Source organism: Callospermophilus lateralis, chromosome 3, assembly GCF_048772815.1.
Source record: "Callospermophilus lateralis isolate mCalLat2 chromosome 3, mCalLat2.hap1, whole genome shotgun sequence".
Taxonomy (NCBI): domain Eukaryota; kingdom Metazoa; phylum Chordata; class Mammalia; order Rodentia; family Sciuridae; genus Callospermophilus; species Callospermophilus lateralis.
Genome location: NC_135307.1, coordinates 64,795,426 through 64,815,747, shown reverse-complemented (window position 1 = coordinate 64,815,747; position 20,322 = coordinate 64,795,426). Strand labels below are relative to the sequence as shown.

Genomic DNA, 20,322 nt, shown 5'->3' with positions numbered 1-20,322 from the left:
AGCTTGATATATATTGTTCCAGGATCTTCTTTTAGGGTCTGTGTTGAAAAATCTGCCGTTATCGTAATTGGTTTTCCCCTATATGTAATCTGATTCTTTTTTCTTGTTACTTTTAAAGTTCTCTGCTCATTCTGTATGTTGGGCATTTTTAATATTATGTTCCTTGGTGTGGATCTGTTGCTATTTTGTACATTCGGCATTCTGTAGGCTTATTGAATTTGGATTTCTAATTCATTGTTCATGTTTGGAAAGTTTTCTGATATTTCATTGAATAGATTGTTCATTTCTTTAGTTTGGACCTCTATGTCTTCCTGTATCCCAATAACTCTTAAATTTGGGCTTTTTATGCTATCCCATATTTCTTGAATGTTCTGCTCATGGTTTCTTACCATTATCACTGTGTGGTCTACGTTCTTCTCAAGATTATATATTTTTTCTTCATTGTCTGATGTCCTATCTTCCAAGTGGTCTACTCTGTTGATGATGCTTTCATTTGAGCTTTTAATTTGGTTTATGGTTTCTTTCATTTCAAGAATTTCTGTTTGTTTGTTTATTTGTTTTTTAGAACCTCTATCTCCCTGTTGAGGTGATCTTTTGCTTCCTGTATTTGTTTATGTAGCTCTTTGTCAAAGTGGTTTTTCACTGCCTGTATTTGTTCTCTTATATCTTCCTTGAGTTCACAGAACATTTTAATCATGTACATCCTGAAATCTTTCTCTGTCGTTTTTTCTACTGTGACTGCCAATGATTTTAATAATGTGGTGTCTTGATTTATTTGGGGCACTTACTTCCCTTGTCTTTTCATATTGCTTCTATGTCTTCCTTTCCACCTCTGTGGGTCTGGGGTTTATTGTTTTTACTCTATAGCTTTGTAGTGCTATTATAGGGTTCTAAGACTTGTCCTTTATGGGGGAGGACAATGTTAACAGATCCCAATATCAACAGTATACCATCCATGAACCATTTGTTATTATTAAGATGTTTACAGTTTAGTCTCAATGTACAGGAATGTTGGATTCAATTATTATCTATAGTATAATCTGTAGTTTTTTTAATAGGGTTTAAATTTTCTGACCATGGACAATGATTTGGGGGTGGGGAGTAGGACAATATTCTGAGGAGGTAGGAAGTAAGGATATAAGTCATGTGTGTGTGTGTGTGTGTGTGTGTGTGTGTGTGTGTATATATATATATATATATATATATATATATATATCTTAGGAATTGTGAAAGAGAAATCTAATGAAGAGGGTTAGTAGCAACAGAATAGACAGGATGTAATTTAGGGTAGACAAGTATGTGGGAAGACAGAAGAGTACATAAAATAAGCACACATATGTATTTAGAAAAATATGGGATGGAGGGGAGAAAGAACAATTAATGAGGAAAAAAGGAAGGGCATATATAACCCTCCATGTTATATTATTCAGATGACTTGGTCCTCAAAATCCTATTTTATGCAATGTTCTTGATTTACATATGTTGGGGATGTGAGGGCTGCTGGATAGAGGGGTAGAAGAAAAAAAATACTTGAAGGAAGAAACCAGGATTGTTGCTAAATATTGAGATCTGTATCTTCCCTACTTCTCTTCTCATCTAGTAGGTGGGGTTGTCTGTTGTAAGCTGGTGTCTTTGCCCTCAGGATGGTGGAGTTAACCAGTGTGGGAAGGCTGGTCCTAGTGCAGGGCTCCTGGAAGCGGGGAGTGGCACCTGCCAGTCCCTGCAGGGAGACTGCACCTCACGGGTCTCTTTTTAGGACCACTTGTATGACTTAAGCCCTGGTACTATCTCCCTATCTTGCCTGGAGATTTCCGAGATCCTGGTGTCTCTGTTGGCTCCAAACCTTAGCCCCATCTCCCTCTCCCTTAGAAGTTCCCAATTGAGGGAAGTCTCATTCGGTGGCTACCATGGGCAGAGCCCTGGTCACATTGTTCACCTATCCAACTGAGAGTTGTTTTTAGTTGGGCAGTTAGTGTGTTGGGTTACACCACAGGGGAGAGAGAGGAGTTGGAAACCTGGTACCTGGCCAGCTGGAGATCCAATCTGGGAGCTGCTCCCACATAATATGGTGATGGGGGTGAGCCAAGATGGAGGCATCCTGCTTCCAGTGCCAGTGTGTTGGGTTGAGTGGGGGGGAGCCAGGCAATGACATTGTGTTATGGGTAGGTAGCAGCTGAGTGCCCTGCATGGGAGCAGAGCGAAGTCTGGGAGTTCTGTAGAGGTGCTGATAGGTGATTCCGCGAATGCACTTGGGAACCCTAGTTGGCTAGAATTTCGGGCTTTCGATGTCTGAAGTCAGGAGTCTGGAGTCCTCCTTGAACCCTGAGGCTCAGAGCTCTGTGTGGGGTCACAGCGTTGGTGATTTCTGTGGGAAATAGCTGTATAGGGGTCCTCTAACACTCTCCGAGATGCAGTATTCTGAATAGGTGAGATCTGGATTACGGAGTGACATAGAATGCTTCTCTTGATGATTTTCTACCTGCTGAATTATTTTTATTTCTGATAGAGGAGTGTTGAAATCTGAGTATAGTAATGTGTTCATCTATTTTTCCTCAAAATTCTATTAGTTTTTGCCTCATATATATTAACCTTGTTTACTGCATACATGGTAGAGATTGGTATATTTTGGAATATAGATCCCTTTGGCGTATTGTAGTGCTCCTCTCTATCCCTATCCACTATCCCTGGTTTTAAATTTGCTTTGCCTTAAGTAAATACAGTCATTACTGTTTTCTTATGATTAGTGTTATCATATCTCAATCAATTCACTTTAAATCTATATGTGTTTTTATAGTTTTAAGGAGTCTCCTGCAGATAACATATAGGTGAGTTGTTTTTAGTTTCAGTCTGAAAAGCTGTTTTTTTAAAACATATGCATTTAGATCATTGGCATTAACAGCGATTACTGTTATAGTTGCATTAATAGCTACCATATTTATTAACCTTTTAAATTTTGAGATGTTATCTTGCTGTGTTGCCCAAGTTGGCCTTAAACTCCAGGGATCAAGTGATCTTCCTGCCTTGGATATAGGTGCATGTTACCATGCACAACTTGTGGATATTTTTATTTCTTGACTGTATTCTTTCTTTCTATTTATCTTCCACTCTTTGTCTGCTTTTTGTGGTTTAGTTGAACATTTTAAATAATTTGAGTTTCTCTACTATTTAATTATATACATTATGCTTCTGCTTTTACTATGTTTGTGTGGGGGGGTAGTTGTCTTGGTGACTACAATATATATTTACTCCTTAACCCAGTAGACTTTCAAATAGCACTCTATTGCTTCATGGATAGTGTAAACACCTTTTAGTAACTAAATAATCCTATTTTCACCTTCTGCATCTTGTATCATTACTATCATTCATTTAACTCATGTATAATCTTTCAAAAGTGGCCTATACATACATAAATGATAAAAACATTAATCTATAATTATTTTGAACAAACCATTATGTTAGATTAATTAAGTTTAAAGAAAAGTTCTTGTTTAACTTCATTTATTCTTTTTAGAATCATGTTCTTCCTTTCTTTTCATAGATCCAGGTTTATATCATTTTTTTCTTTCTTACTTTAGCTGAATGTGGTGGCACATGTCCATAATCCCAGCAATTTGGGGGCTAAGGGAGGAAGATCAGAAATTTAAAACCAGCCTCAGCAATTTAACAAGACCCTGTCTCAAACTAAAAATAAAAGGAACCCATGGATATGGCTTAGATTAAGCATCCCTGGTTCAATATCTGTTATAAGAAAACAAGTTCTTTTGACATTTATTGCAAGTCAGGAATATTAGCAAAAGTTACCTTGATTTTTTTATTATATCAAAATGTCATTGCTCTTCTTTTTCAAAGAATTATTTTGTAGACTATAGAATTCTAGGTTTTATTCTTTTTACACTTAAATATTTCACTCTGATCTATTCTTATTTGTATAGTTTTTGAGAAGTTGGATGAATTCTTATCTTTCTTCCTCTAAAGTAAATTTTTTCTATTCCTCTGACTTCATTGAGGATTTTTTTCTTTACCTTACTCTTCTATATGTTGAATATAACATGCCTATGTGTAGTATTTTTGGTATTTATCCTACTTATTATTCTCTGAGTTTCTCAAATTTGCATTTTGATGGTTTGTTTAAAATTATAACTTATTATTGCTTCAAGTATTTTTTGTATCCCACTGGTATTCCATATACATTCCTAACTTTGGTAGTTGTCCGTTGGTTCTTGAATGTTAAGTTCTATTTTTCTTTTTTTGTTTTTTAAATAAGTGTTTGTTTTCTCTACTTTGTAGTTTTGGAGGTTATTCTGATTTGTCTTTGAGCTCAGAGATTTTTTTTTTTAACCTTTGTCCAGTCTATTAATTGGTTCACCAAAGACATTCTTCCTATTACAATTTCTTTTTTAAATCTGTCACATTCCTTTTTGATTCTTTCTTAGGATTTCCATCTCTCTGCTTACATTGCCTATCTGTTCTTTCATTGCTGTCTACCTTATCCATTAGGGCCCTTAGATTATAAAATCTACAGTTAATTAAAATCTGATCTGATAACTCAGTATTCCTATCATGTCTGGTTCTAATGCTTGCTCTATTTTTTCATTTTGTTTTGTGTTTTTTTCTTTTTGCCTTTTAGTATGCCTTGTAATTTTTTTTTATATAGACAGTTATGATCTGCTTTGTAAAAGGAATTACTGTCATTGGCTTCTAGTAATGTGGTGGTAAATTGTGGGTAGAAGGAAAATATTCTACAGTCTTGTGGTTTGGTCTGTCTTTTACTCACTTTTTTATTCTAGACTTATACATTTGCAAGTATTTTTCAATTTCTAACAGCTTAGTTGGGACAGGGTGGCTAGAATTGGCTATAATTGTGTACATTTTCCTTCTCACATTTTATTTATCACATGACAAAATCCTAGCAAATTATGCTCTCCTTGAATAATATTTTTCTGTGTGCAGACCTTGTTGTAAAGAAGTGTAGTCTGCAATATTTTAAAATGTTTCCTTTTACCCCTCCCACTGCTGAATTCTCAAGACAATTTATCTGATATTTATTTATAAGAATCTGGTTGTGCTCCTGAAGGTAAAATTCATCAGGTTGTGGTTTTGTGTTATCTGATATCCACAACTGACTCCTCCTGGAGCTTTTGACTTTCAGACTTGTTTACACCAAAATATCAGCTTTTATCAAGTATAATTCAGGTTCTTTTACTGCTGTATTAGTTTCTGTGGAGAATTTTTTCCTGGATTTCTATAGTGGTAAATGGTCTGTCTGTTGGACTCCCTAGTTGTGAGAGCAGTAGTTTGCTGTGACCTCATTTCTCTTATGAATCTAAGAGAAGTTGTTGATCTTTTCAGTTTAGTTGACTGTTTCCTTGTGGTTAAGGTTGATTGGTAACTTTCATGCTTCTTACAGAAATTAAAAGTCCTCTCTTATTTATTTATGTACCCAATTCAATTTGTTCACTAATAATTCTTCATATTTAGTTCATACTCTTTAGTAGAGGATTTAAGTGAACTTTTCTTATACTAGATTGAAAGTGTTTGGATTTAGATGTGGAAGAGAAATATAGATTGAGCATCTCTTATCTGAAACGCTTAGAACCAGAAGTATTTTGAATAAATTAGTTGAAATCTATAGTGTAAATTTATATTTACAAAAAATTGTCAGTTGCTTTTGCAGGGTCATTTCTTGCTTTTGAGTTTTATTTCACTGAATATTTAGAAACTAAAGAATAAATAAATTATTGATTCATTTTTACTGACTCCTTAGCAATTTTCAAATTGGTAAGTGCTTTATTTTTATGGTCATAAACATGAGACAGTATTGTCTACTCAGGATTGTAAATATTGTGCTTAGTTCCTCCCATATAGTATTTTAAACATGAACTTTTAAAGATAGTAATTCTCTTACTACAGAAAAATCCTTCCTGATTATAGAAAGGTAGGGTATTAATGGCATTCTATAAAGAAAGAAGGGCTAGGGATGTAGGTTAGTGGTAAAGGACACAAAATCTGGGCATGCACAATATTCCTGGGTTCAGTCCCTTTCACTGAAAAGAGAAAGAGATAATCTGATAGGGGATAATCCATAAATGCAATATAAAGATTTAATTAAAAATCCATTGGTTATACATAATAGTACATTATAGTTGCAGTGCTTAGGACATAATGAATATCAACTAATGCCTTGATTCTAGACTAGAAAGATGAGTATATACAGAGAAAGATCCTTGTTGTTAGTTTAGATCCCTCCTAAATGCTCTATTTTACAAATATGTCCAAGAATTTCATAAGTTTGAGTGCCGATTCTTGCTGATAATAGATAAACCATCATTTTCATTTATAAATTAAGGAAGGGTATCCGGGAACAATGGTGCATGCTTGTAATCCCAGCTGCGGGGACAGCTGAGGCAGGAGGATCTCGAGTTCACAGCTAGCCTCAGAAATTAGTGAGGTACTAAGTAACTCAATGAGACCCTGTCTCTATATAAAATGTTAAAAAGGGCTGGAAATGTGACCCAGTGGTTGAGTGCTCCTGGGTTCAATTCCCCGCACAAAAATAAATAAATACATGAATAAATAATAGGCAGAATAGAATTTAATGTTGTTTTGATGTGTGTGTGTATCCAGTTTGTATCAGATTTCATTATTAAAATTTCCTAAAGTAAAATCTTTTAAGGCATTCTAATATATAAAACAAATAACAACAGAGCTGTTTGGCTGGAAAGGGGGAAGGAATACCATTGATTTTTCCATAGAACCCATGAGATATCATGTAGCATTCTTACCAAATCATTTGACTGAAAGATACCTGTTGTTTTTTCCACCTATAAAAATCTGCATTTATTGAATAATGCTTTGGAATGGCATTTATTAAAATGATAAATTTTCATTAAATAACTTTTAACGTTATACAGTTATAGAAATGCATGGCAATCCAGAATAATGAGATATATATGAGGACTATGGTCAGTATGACATAGTGATTAAGATTGTAGACTCAAGTTACAGGGCTTGGGATCTCCTAATAACTGCTGTAATTAGCTGTTTGATCAGTAGTGAAATGCTTAATTTCTCCATGCTTCAGTTTTCTCCTTTGTAAAATGAGGATACATGTAGTATTAACACTGTATGATTGTGTCAATTAAGTGAGATAATTAATGTGAACTGCTTAGTATATCAATATCAACTCATGACTATAGATCAGAAGGATGGACATTTACAGCAAAATAGCTAGTTAAGAATTTTACTTAGGATTTTTTTTATGGAGTATTTCAAGAAATTTTCCATTCTTCTGTCAAAGCTAATTATGACATGAACCAGGTTAGGATACAAGTTTATTAAAATTTTTGTATTAGTACTGTTCATTTTGACTACATGCTGTTAGTGCCGTTTCTCCTGTTTAGTGTGACTTATGTGATGGCATAATGCATAATTTTTATTTATCAGTGGAGCTAAGTTCTTAGTAATTCTAGTAGGTGTCATATACTGAAGAAAGAAAAACAGAAAAATTTAATGACCAAAAAATGATTGAGTTTGATGTGGTTTAGACATGAAAACACAGTCACTAGCTTCTTAAAGTGTAGTGTTGTTTTTTTTTAATTATGATTCAAAATCAAAATCCTTTGCATTGATGACAAATCTTAACTAGAAATGATAAATTTATTTAGTAGGAAACCAAAGTTTCATAATTTTTTTTTAGATTTCTTGTTCTGATTCTGACTGAAAATTTGGATGCGACTTGTATTTAGAAAAATGTCTTCCTTAGCAGAAGTTGTTTTACATATAGCTGACTAGAAAGTCATTAAAAGACCAAAGGTTGGGCTGGGGATGTGGCCCAAGCGGCATCGCGCTGGATTCGATCCTCAGCACCACATAAAAATAAAATAAAAATGTTGTATCCACCAAAATCTAAAAAATAAACATTAAAAAATTCTCTCTCTCACTCTCTCTTAAAAAAAAAAAAAAAGACCAAAAGTTTATTCCATTTTAATTAAGCCTCCCAAACTCTCAAAACTCCCAAGCTCTAAAGTTTATAACTAAGCTGTACTCCTTGGCAAGATGGGCAAGTAACATTATGAAAACAAATTTATGGTATAGTATACCTTCAATTTTAGTTAAACTCAGCTGGAAAACAGCTTTTCTTAATAATCTTATAGCGTGCAACATTCATTCATTCATTTATTTATGTCGCTGCTGTGGAAATAGTAAAGAGATTTCTGTTCAAATTTGAAAAATCAGAAAATTTGTAACAAATCAACAATTTGGGCTCAGTGTCTAGTAAACATAGTTTGAAAATTATTTATTAACCTAAATTACTCTTCTGATTACAAACACATGAAAAGAATATTTTATTACAATTAGTAAGGAATGAGTCCTAACTTTTCCACTTTCCAATTTTTAATGAAAAATTGTTTATATGTATAAATCATTTATATCAATGGCATATCTAGATTTTGAGAACTTAAAACTTGTAATTTTAAGGGTCCAATAAAAGTTATATAAAATATAAATAAAAAATGTAATATTATGTCTTTGAATGGAACACTAAAAGTGTTCTTCTTTTTTCTTATGTATATTTCAGTTGCAACCATTAAGTTGTAATTGAAAATAATCACTATTTTTATGCTAATAATGAGAAAATATTTTGTATGTGTATATTAGTTTTTGTTTGCCTCTGTTTTTAATTTTTTATTTATATATGACAGCAGAATGCATTACAATTCTTATTACACATATAGAGCACAATTTTTCATATCCCTGGTTGTATACAAAGTATATTAACACCAATTTGTGTCTTCATACCTGTACTGTGGATAATAATGATCATCACATTCACTATCATTAATAACCCCATGCCCCCTCCCTTCCACTCTAACCTCTGTTTTTGATGGATATTTTAGCAACCTATGGACTTTTAGATATGTAGTTTTTCTCCACCATTTTGAACATAATTTACCTTGTTTTCTGGATTCCACAGTTTGTATTTGAATACTTAGTTTAGGTTTTGTTTGTTGTTACTGGGGATTAAACCCAGGGGCACTTAACCACTGAGGCACATCTCCAGCCTCTTCTTGTATTTTGTTTAGAGACTGGGTCTTGCTGAGTTGCTTACAGCCTGGATAATTTCCTGAGGCTGGCTTTGAACTCTTGATCTTTCTGTCTCAGCCTCCTGAGCCGCTGGGATGATAGATACGCTCCACCATGCCTGGCTAATTTTTATCATTTTTAACTTCTAGTTGTGTTTTTCTCTTACTTTTTGTATTTTATTTTGTTGTTGTTGATGCTGGTACTGCTGTTTTTATTGTTATGTTAAGGTTCTGTGTATGAAACCCAGGACCCTGGATATGCTAGGCAAGTGCTCTCCCACCTAGCTACATCCCCAACCCTTTCTTTGACTTTCTTTATGCGGTATTAGCTATACTTCCTAAGGCTACTTAATATATTGAATCAATTTTGGTATATTTACAGTAATTTTTAATTATTTCTGATGGTTCTCCTTTCATTCTTTCCTTTCACTTTGTTATGACTGTTAATACATTTGATTGTTTGATTCCCACATCTTTTGTGCTCTGTTGTTTCCCATTTTCTCTTGCTCTGTCAGTTTGCACATTTTCAGCTCATTTATCTTCAAGTTCACTAATCCTGTCTTTTATTGTGTTGAAATATCTATGAAACTTGCCTGCCAAATTCTTAATTTCATGTTCTATTTTTTATTTCTAAAATTACTAGTTTTTTCATTGATTTTAACTCTTTATTGAAGTTCTATGTTCTCACTTAGTGTGAACAGTTTTTTTTTTTGTTGTTGTTCTTTTCTGTAACTTACGTTAAATAATTTTCTTAAAGTTTTCTGACTCATTTGTGGATCTCCTTGGAGTTATTCTTTGTCTCTTGATTGTTGGTCAGACTTTTCTCTTTGTCATATTTGTAATTTTTATTGTATATAATAAGTGTTGTTTTTAATGGAATAGTAGAATGTTAGTTTTTATGAATGTTAGTTTTTAAGAATCTTAAATTAGATATTTAGAATTGCTAATCAGCTTCCAAAACTTTTGTGTTTTTTGGATCTAGTAGATTCTGTCTGTCATACCAGTCCACACACATCAGTGAGGTTTTATGGAGGTTTTAAACAAACATGTGCATCTTATATTTATATTTTACATCTTGTATTTATATATGGTCTGTGTACTTAAATTAGTAGTTATTGAAATGTTGACTTATTTACTTAATATTAACATTTGCTACTTAATCTCCCTGTCCTGAAATATAGTGAATATTGAAGTTTGGAAAAAAATTTAAAAGCCAATTTTCATTTTAAAATTATTTTTTTGTCAGTAGTAGCTTAAATGAAATGTAATAAAATATTAATCTTCTTTTTTCTTCTCTTTTCTATGTAGTGAGTGATAGTTGCTTCAGGAATCTTGCAGAAGACCGCAGTGGGATAAATCTCAAAGATCTTGTACAAGATCCTTCTTTGTGAGTATTTGCTTTTTAATACTAAGTATAATTTAAAACTTTATTATTGGTGTTAACTTTTTAAAAGAATTATAACTGAGAATTATTTTATGGCTCAGTAGTTTCTTCTTTTTGAATAATTTGTTTTACATGTAGTAAAACTGAATGGAATAGATTCTTTTTAGGAATAGAAGAGATTTCAGAAGATGGAATTGTGTCATCATAAACTTAACTTTCAAGAAGCAGATTTTAAGGCTGATGTTATCTTTCTAATGTGGTAGTAAATAGTGGACAGGAAACATGATTTGCTTGGAAAAGTGAGTTCAAATTGGTTCATGTCAATTTAAAGCTTCATTGAATATATTTTAAATATTTATTTGTATTCACAGCTAGAAACACGAATAAGTTTTATATATAATAACCATATATACTCAAACATATTGGATTTAATTTTTAAGTTTTAATTTTCTGTATTGTGAAATTCTACATGGCATCAGAATTTTAGAACTTGGAACAAACAACCAGCATGTGTTAGCACTGACTATTTTTGAACACCACAGTGGAAGGAATTCCTTAATTTTTCATCAAGAGCCTTATTTATTTATTTACTTACCTACTTATTTATCTGTTTTATTTTCTTGACTCTCCTGAATCGTTCCATGGACATTTATACACATTCATATTTGTCTAACTTTCCTCATTTCTAGCATTTTTTGAAGTAAGTTATTTTTCATGACTAAGATTTTTGATTAGTATACATTTTGGTTTTGTTTCATGTTGTTTTTACTTGTTTGTTTATCTTTATTCTAGTTCTCTTTTCTTTTGCTAACAGCCAAATTCTTTTCTTCTGTCTTCCACTTCTCCTTTCATTTTTTAATTATTTTCTCTCCTCCTCCCTCATAACCATCTTATATCTATCTGTTCTCTTCCTGTTCACTCTTTGAAATTGTAAAACCTTTTGCAAACTTACTGTTTTTACTATGGGCAATAACTGATCACATCATTTCTGTTTATTGTGACAATTACTATTATAGGTGTCATACTAGGAACTATTTGGTTTAATGCTGTATATTGTTTAAATTGGTTGTCATTATTATTTTTTTCTCCCAAACCATGAAGTACTAGATACCTTCAGGGACACTATAAGGTTATATGGTTGAAACTCTTGCAACTCAGACTGATACTGATAATGGGCAGACATGCAAACAATGTGAAATAGCAATGAAACAAACAACCCCAAACAAACCAAAATACTTCAATAACAGAATCCATCAACACTACAGTGGAAGAAATATCAGAGAAGGTTTGAAAGTTCAGAGTTAAATTGATATATGAGGTAAAGGATGATGTAAGGAGTGAAATCAAAGAGAAAATACAGGAAGGGAAAGATCACTTTGATGAAGAGATAAAGATTCTGAAAAAGAATGAAGCAGAAATGCTCGAAATGAGGAAATCAATAAACCACATTAAAAATTCAATGGAAAGTATCACCAGCAGACTATACAACTCAGAAGATAGAGCTTTATGCAAGGATGACAAAATAAGGGATGTTGAAAATAAAGTTGATCACGGAGAAAATATGTTAAGATACCATGAGCGGAAATTCTGAAAATACTGGACAACATGAAAAGATCAAATTTAAGATTTACTGGGAGAGATGAAGGCTCAGAGATACAAACCAAAGGAATGCATGGCACAATCTTTTCAGTGAAATATTTTCAGAAAAATTCCCAAATCTTAAGAATGAAGTGGAAAAGTAAATAGGAACCAAATACACAAAATTACAACAGACCCCCACCATTATGTTAGGCATATTATTATGAAAATGCCTAACATACAGAATAAGGATACAATCTTAAAGGCTGCTAGAGAAAAATAGCCAGTCATATTTAGAGTTAAACCAATCCAGATCTCAGCAGATTTTAGGAACCCAACCCTAAATGTTAGGAGGACTTGGAATAATACCAAGCTCTAAAGAAAATGGATGTCAACTGAGAATGCTATCCCCAGTAAAAATAAAGATGAAATAAGAACCAGCCATGATAAAAAAGAAAAAGAAACTTAAAGGAATTCATAATGAGAAAGCCTACATTGTAAAACATACTCAGTAAACTATTTCATGAAGAAGAAATGAAAAATAAAAGTGAAAAACAGCAGAATGAGGAACTAAACTAGAAGAATAGTCAATCAAAGGAAAAAATAATACAAATTAAAAACTAGGAATAAATGAAAATGATGGAATAAAAGATCATTTCTCAATAGTAACATTGATTGTAAATGCCCTACACTTGTGTCAAAAGGAATAGACTGGCAGATTAGATTTAAAAATAAGACATGACAATATGTTGTCTCCAGGAGACTCACAAGAGAATAACAGTGGAGGAAATAGTGGGACTGAAAAAAACTCAGGCTTGGATAATATTAATACTCATAGCTGAATGTTCAGTATCTTAATCAGACAAGTCATCAGGTACAGAATTTCTATGAACAAAGTATAGAAATAAAATTGAATCATTTATTTGTATATATGTGTATATGTGTATATATGTACATATGTGTTTATTTTCTCATATACATATGTGTGTATCCACACATACATAAACAGATAAATGATGTTTTCACCAAAAGTAGTCTGAGCTAGATGTGGTCCTTACTACCTGAGGGCAGATCAAAAGGGCAAAATTTAAATTATTTCATACTATAAATCTGTATCAAGCTAATGGCATAATGATAGGTACTCTGTATTTTTTCTAACCTGTAATACCTATCCCCAAATTTTGCTTTTCCACTGTAATAGAACAAATTACTAGACTTGAATGAACTGAGTGAGCTATTGGGCAAATATGATAAACATGGGAGAACAGATATTTAGTAAGTTGTGAATTTCTAAGCAAGACTTCCTGGTTTTGCAAGTAACTTTGGATCTGTTGTAATTATGGGAGCTGAATGTGGCTTTTGGCAAGGATGAGGAGAAGTGGGTATCTGATGAGTTTTTTCAGTTTCTGAGAATACATGCTTCTTTCACAAGCCTGTAAGGGTTAAAGTGTAAGACCATGTGGATGCTTCAATTACAATCCTATAACTGTTAAGTCTAAGACAAAGAAGAGAAACTTGACATTCACTTTTACCTGATTAACAGTCAAAATCAATGATTGAGAAAATCAGTTCAAGAAATTGCTGGTTGTTTGAAAACAACAATTTGGTTCTTTGAAAAAAAAATAAATGAAATTGATAAACCCTTACCCAAACTAACCAAAAGAATTAGGTGAAAAAACTTGAATTATTAAAATTCATAATGAAAAAGAACTATCACCAGAGACATACAGAGTATAATCAGAGACTTGAAAACTTACACTGCCTAAGGTTTTATTTGAATTAATAATTTGCATGCATGCTAAATTTCAAAATAAATGACTATTTTTATAGCTTATCTTCTGTTTATGTTTGTGAATATTTTAAAGTTGATTTCCCTTGCTATATGTATAATTTATTAGTTAGTGTTGTGTTATACACATTCTTCTTACTGTTGTGGTTTCTCAATAGGATATTGAAATGTGTTGTCAAGTTTAACTTGATGTCATCACATATTAAAAACATGTAAGTTTACACAATTTTCATCCAAACAACAAGTCATTATTACCATGATATTATTATTTCTTCTCTTCAAGTATAGAAATGTACACTATTTAAGTTATAAAAATAATTTATAACATTTCTTCTGGAGAGATGACTACTATTTATAAAATACATACTGTAAAATATTTAAATTATATTTTTTGTTTTAAATTATATTCAGTTGTATTTTCTATGGAGATGATTCTTAAATTCTCAATACTTTTAAATCCCCTTGAATATGTGCTGCAGATAAGACTCAAAGCATGTTACCATATTTGTGTTTTAGATTCCTTGTTGTTTATTTTTGTTGGAATAGTTATTTGAACTTAGATAAAAGAAAACATACAAGAGAAAACAACTATAAAAATTTGTTGGGACTATATATGATGCCCATACAACTGTTTTGGGTGGGTGTTATAGCTGATTTTATGTCATGTATGTGGATGTGTTTTATTTACTAAGATTTTTTAAAATTAAGGACTATCTTAGGTGTGACCATTTTAGATATGTGTTGTGTTTGACAGAGAAAAAGTTGTTTAATGCATGGAAGAATTGGCCATCTCAGAATACTGGAAGTATAATCCAGAATGAAGCATATTAGTAATTTTCCTTTGAGTCAAATAGGGAAATTTTTCCATTGTATGTATACGCCACATTTTGTTTATCCATTCATCCATCAGTGAACACTTATATAGCTTTTAGCTTTTGGCTATTGGGAGTAATGTTCCTATGAACATAAATGTACAAATAGGTCATTTGTATATATATCCAGAAGTGGAATTGCTGAATCGTCTTTTGTAATTTTAATTTTTTGAAGAACTATCATAATTATTTTTTATAGCAACTGCACATTTTTTTTACATTTTTTACATTTCCACAATTAATATATTAGGGTTCCAGTTTCTTTTTTTACATTCTCACTGACACTGCTATAACTTGTATATTTTTATTTATTTATTTATTTTTATTGGTTGTTCAAAACATTACAAAGCTCATGACATATCATCTTCCATACATTTGATTCAAGTGGGTCATGAACTCCCATTTTTACCCCAAATACAAGTTGCGGAATCACATCGGTTACATATCCACATTTTTACATAATACCATATTAATGACTGTTGTATTCTGCTACCCTTCGTATCCCCCACTATCCCCCCCTTCCCTCTCATCTTCCCTCTCTACCCCATCTGCTGTTGTTTAATTCTCTCCCTTGTTTTTGTTTTTTTTTCCCTTTCCCCTCACAAACTCTTATATGTAATTTTGTGTAACATTGAGGGTCTCCTTCCATTTCCATACAGTTTCCCTTCTCTCTCCCTCTCTCCCACCCCACTCGTCTCTGTTAAATGTTAATCTTTTCCTCAAGCTCTTCTTCCCTGTTCTGATCTTAGTTGCTCTCTTTATATCAAAGAAGACATTTGGCATTTGGTTTTTAAGGATTGGCTAGCTTCACTTAGCATTATCTGCTCTAATGCCATCCATTTTTCTGCAAAATCTATGATTTTGTCTTTTTTAGTGCTGCATAATATTCCATTGTGTATAGATGCCACAGTTTTTTAATCCATTCATCTGTTGAAGGGCATCTAGGTTGATTCCAAAGTCTAGCTATTGTGAATTGTGCTGCTATGATCATTGATGTGGCAGTATCCCTATAGTATGCTCTTTTGAGGTCCTCAGGGAATAGACCGAGAAGGGCGATAGCTGGGTCAAATGGTGGTTCCATTCCCAGCTTTCCTAGGTATCTCCATACTGCTTTCCATATTGGCCGCACCATTTTGCAGTCCCACCAGCAATGTACAAGTGTACCCTTTTCCCCACATCCTCGCCAGCACTTATTGTTACTTGACTTCATAATGGCTGCCAATCTTACTGGAGTGAGATGGTATCTTAGGGTGGTTTTGATTTGCATTTCTCTGACTGCTAGAGATGGTGAGCATTTTTTCATATACTTATTGATTGATTGTATGTCCTCCTCTGAGAAGTGTCTGTTCAGGTCCTTGGCCCACTTGTTGATAGGGTTGTTTGTTATCATATTGTTTAATTTTTTGAGTTCTTTGTATATTCTGGATATTAAGGCTCTATCTGAAGTGTGAGGAGTAAAAATTTGTTCCCAGGATGTAGGTTCCCTGTTTACCTCTCTTATTGTTTCTCTTGCTGAGAAAAAACTTTTTAGTTTAAGTAAGTCCCATTTGTTTATTCTTGTATTTAACTCTGTGCTATGGGTGTCCTATTAAGGAATTTGGAGCCCGACCCCACTATATGTAGATCGGAGCCAACTTTTTCTTCTATCAGGTGCAGGGTCTCTGGTTTGATATCTAGCTCCATGATCCATTTTGAATTAACTTTTGTGCATGGCGAGAGAAAGGGGTTCAGCTTCATTTTATTGCATATGGATTTCCAGTTTTCTCAGCACCATTTGTTGAAGATGCTATTCTTTCTCCATTGCATGCTTTTAGCGCCTTTATCAAATATAAGAAATTTGTAATTTTGAGAATTGGTCTCTGTGTCCTCTATTCTGTACCATTGGTCCACCTGCCTGTTTTGGTACCAGTACCATGCTGTTTTTGTTACTATTGCTCTGTAATATAGTTTGAAATCTGGTATCGCTATACCGCCTGATTCACACTTCCTGCTTCGAATTGCTTTTGGTATTCTGGGTCTTTTGTTTTTCCATATGAATTTCATGATTGCTTTATCTATTTCTACAAGAAATACCGTTGGGATTTTGATTGGCATTGCGTTGAACCATTTTGATGATGTTGGCTCTGCCTTTCCATGAACAGGGTACATTTTTCCATCTTCTAAGATCTTCTTCTATCTCTCTTTTTAGGGTTCTTTAGTTTTCATTGTATAAATCTTTCACCTCTTTTGTTAGGTTGATTCCCAAGTATTTTATTTTTTTTGAGGTTATTGTAAATGGGGTGGTTTTCCTCATTTTCATTTCAGAAGTTTTGTTGTTGATATACAGGAATGCCTTTGATTTATGCGTGTTGATTTTATATCCTGCCACTTTGCTGAATTTATTTATTAGTTCTAGTAGTTTTTTTGTAGACCCTTTTGGGTCTTCTAGGTATAGGATCATATCGTCTGCAAATAGTGATATTTTAAGTTCTTCTTTTCCTATTTTTATGCCTTTAATTTCTTTTGTCTGTCTAATTGCTCTGGCTAGTATTTCAAGGACTAAATTAAACAGAAGTGGTAAGAGAGGGCATCCCTGTCTTGTTCCAGATTTTAGCGGGAATGCCTTCTGTTTTTCTCCATTTAGAATGATGCTAGCCTGAGGCTTAGCATATATAGCTTTTACAATGTTGAGGTAAGTTCCTGTTATCCCCAGTTTTTCTAGTGTTTTGAACATAAAAGGATGCTATACTTTGTCGAATGCTTTTTCTGCATCTATCGAGACGATCATATGGTTCTTATCTTTAAGTCTATTGATGTGGTGAATAATATTTATTGTTTTCCATATATTGAACCAACCTTGCATCCCAGGGATGAATCCTACTTGATCATGGTGTACAATTTTTTTGATATGGTTTTGTATTCGATTTGCCAGGATTTTATTGAGGATTTTTGCATCTATGTTCATTAGAGATATTGGTCTGTAGTTTTCTTTCTTTGAAGTGTCTTTGTCTGGTTTTGGGATCAGGGTGATGTTGGCCTCATAGAATGAATTTGGAAGAGCTCCTTCTTTTTCTCTTTCTTGAAATAGGTTGAAATGTATTGGTATTAATTCTTCTTTGAATGTTTTGTAAAACTCCGCTGTATACCCATCCGGTCCTGGGCTTTTCTTGGTTGGTAGTCTTTTGATGGCTTCTTCTATTTCTTCCTTTGTTATTGGTCTGTTTAGATTGTGTGTGTCTTCCTCACTCAATCTGGGCAGCTCATATGACTTAAGAAATTTATCGATGTCTTCACTGTCTTCTATTATTAGAATATAGGGTTTCAAAATACTTTCTAATTATCTTCTGTATTTCTGTAGTGTCTGTTGTGATATTGCCTTTTTCATCCCGTATGTTAGTAATTTGAGTTTTCTCTCTTCTTCTCTTCGTTAGCTTGGCTAAGGGTCTGGGTCTGTCGATCTTATTTATTCTTTCAAAGAACCAACTTTTTGTTTTATCAATTTTTTCAATGTTTTTTTTTTTTTGTTTCAATTTCGTTGATTTCCGCTCTGATTTTAATTTTTTCTTGTCTTCTGCTATGTTTGCTGTTGTTTTGCTCTTCCTTTTCTAGGGTTTTGAGATGTAGTGTGAGTTTGTTTATTTGTTGGTTTTTTTCTTTTTTTGAGGAATGAACTCCAGGAAATGAATTTCCCTCTTAAAACTGCTTTCATTGTGTCACATAGATTCCGGTATGTTGTGTCTGTATTGTCGTTTAACTCAAAGAATTGTTTGATTTCCTCCTTTATGTCTTCTGTAACCCATTGATCATTCAGTAACATATTGTTTATTTTCCATGTGATGCAGGATTTTTCCTTCCTTCTTTTATCATTGATTTCCAGTTTCATTCCATTATGATCAGATATTGTGCATGGTATTATCTCCACACCTTTATATTTACTAAGAGTTGCCCTATGGCATAATATATGATCTATCTTTGAGTAAGATCCATGTGCTGCTGAGAAGAACGTGTATCCACTGGATGATGGTTGATATATTCTATATATGTCAGTTAAGTCTAGGTTATTGATTGTGTCATTGAGTTCTATAGTGTCTTTTTTCAGCTTTTGTCTGGAGGATCTGTCTAATGGTGAGAGTGGTGTGTTGAAGTCACCCATAATTATTGTGTTGTGGTCAGTTTGATTCTTGAACTTGAGGAGAGTTTGTTTTATGAATGTTGCTGCACCATTATTTGGTGCATATAAATTAATAATTGTTATGTCTTGTTGGTGGATAGTTCCTTTTAATAGGATATAGTGTCCTTCTTTATCCCTTTTGATTAACTTAGGTTTGAAGTTGATTTTATTCGATATGAGTATGGCCACTCCTGCTTGTTTCCAAGGGCCATGTGAGTGGTATGATTTTTCCCAACCTTTCACCTTCAGCCTGTGTATGTCATTTCCTATCATATGAGTCTCCTGAAGGCAGCATATTGTTGGATTTGTTTTTTTGATCCAGGTTACTAGCCTGTGTCTCTTGATTGGTGAGTTTAGACCATTAACATTTAAGGTTACAATTGAAATATGATTTGTACTTCCAGTCATGTTTATTTATTTATTTATTTTAGTTTGGCTAGTTTTTACTTTTTGGTTGTTTTCCTCCCCCTTTACTGAGATACCTCCCGCTGTTGGTTTTGGGCACTATTTTTCCATTCCTCTTCTTGTAGAATTTTGCCCAAAATGCTTTGCAGTGCTGGTTTTCTGGCAGCGATTTCTTTTAGCTTTTGTTTATCGTGAAAGATTTTAATTTCATTGTCAAATCTGAAGCTTAATTTTCCTGGATACAGTATTCTTGGTTGGAATCCATTATTTTTCACAGTTTGAAATACGTTGTTCCAGGATCTTCTCGCTTTCAAAGTCTGTGATGAAAAATCAGTCGTTAACCTAATAGGTTTACCCCTGAATGTAATCTGCCTCCTTTCTCTCGTAGCTTTTAATATTCTCTCCTTGTCCTGTATGTTAGCTATCTCCATAATTATGTGTCTTGGAGTTGGTCTATTATGGTTTTGGATGTTTAGGGTCCTGTAGGCTTCCAGGATTTGGCAATCCATTCCATCTTTCATCTCTGGGAAGTTTTCTAGGATTATTTCATTTAATAAGTTATCCATTCCTTTGGACTGAACCTCTGTGCCTTCTTCTATCCCAATGACTCTCAAATTTGGTTTTTTGATGAGATGCCATATCTCTTGGATAGATTGCTCGTGAGATTTAAGTATCCTTTCTGTGTTGACTCTATTCTTTTCAAGTTGATAAACTTTGTCTTCATTATCTGATGTTCTGACTTCTACTTGATCTAGTCTATTTGTAATATTCTTGTTAGCGCTTTTAATCTGATTTATGGTTTCTTGCGTTTCTAGGATTACTGTTTGATTTTTAAAAAAAATTTCTATCTTCTGGTAAAGCTCGTTCTTTGCAGATTGAATTTGTGTGTTTAGTTCCTTTACAAAATATACTTTCAATGCTTGTACTTGCTGTCTCATGTCTTCTCTAATATTCCGTTCCATCTGAGTTAGGTATGCCTTGATTTCTTTCCCGGTCCATGTTTCTGATGCTTCTAGGTCCTCCTGTATATTTAAGTTGTCCTGCATTGTTTGTAATCCTTT

The 20,322-nt window shown here is 33.2% G+C and overlaps 1 protein-coding gene across 5 annotated transcripts in view; it reads left to right on the top strand.

Annotated features, from left to right (window-relative positions):
• The window catches only part of Gphn (gephyrin), a 598,126-nt gene that overhangs the window by 129,698 nt on the left and 448,106 nt on the right, over window positions 1–20,322 (top strand). For 4 of the 5 annotated variants that reach the window (XM_076850343.2, XM_076850346.1, XM_076850344.1 and 1 more), the window contains exon 2: window positions 10,392–10,470. In XM_076850343.2, the coding sequence (XP_076706458.1) occupies window positions 10,392–10,470 (79 nt within the window). Of the gene's footprint in view, window positions 1–10,389; window positions 10,471–20,322 lie in introns of those variants that run through there. The other variant, XM_076850345.1, reaches the window with a different exon arrangement.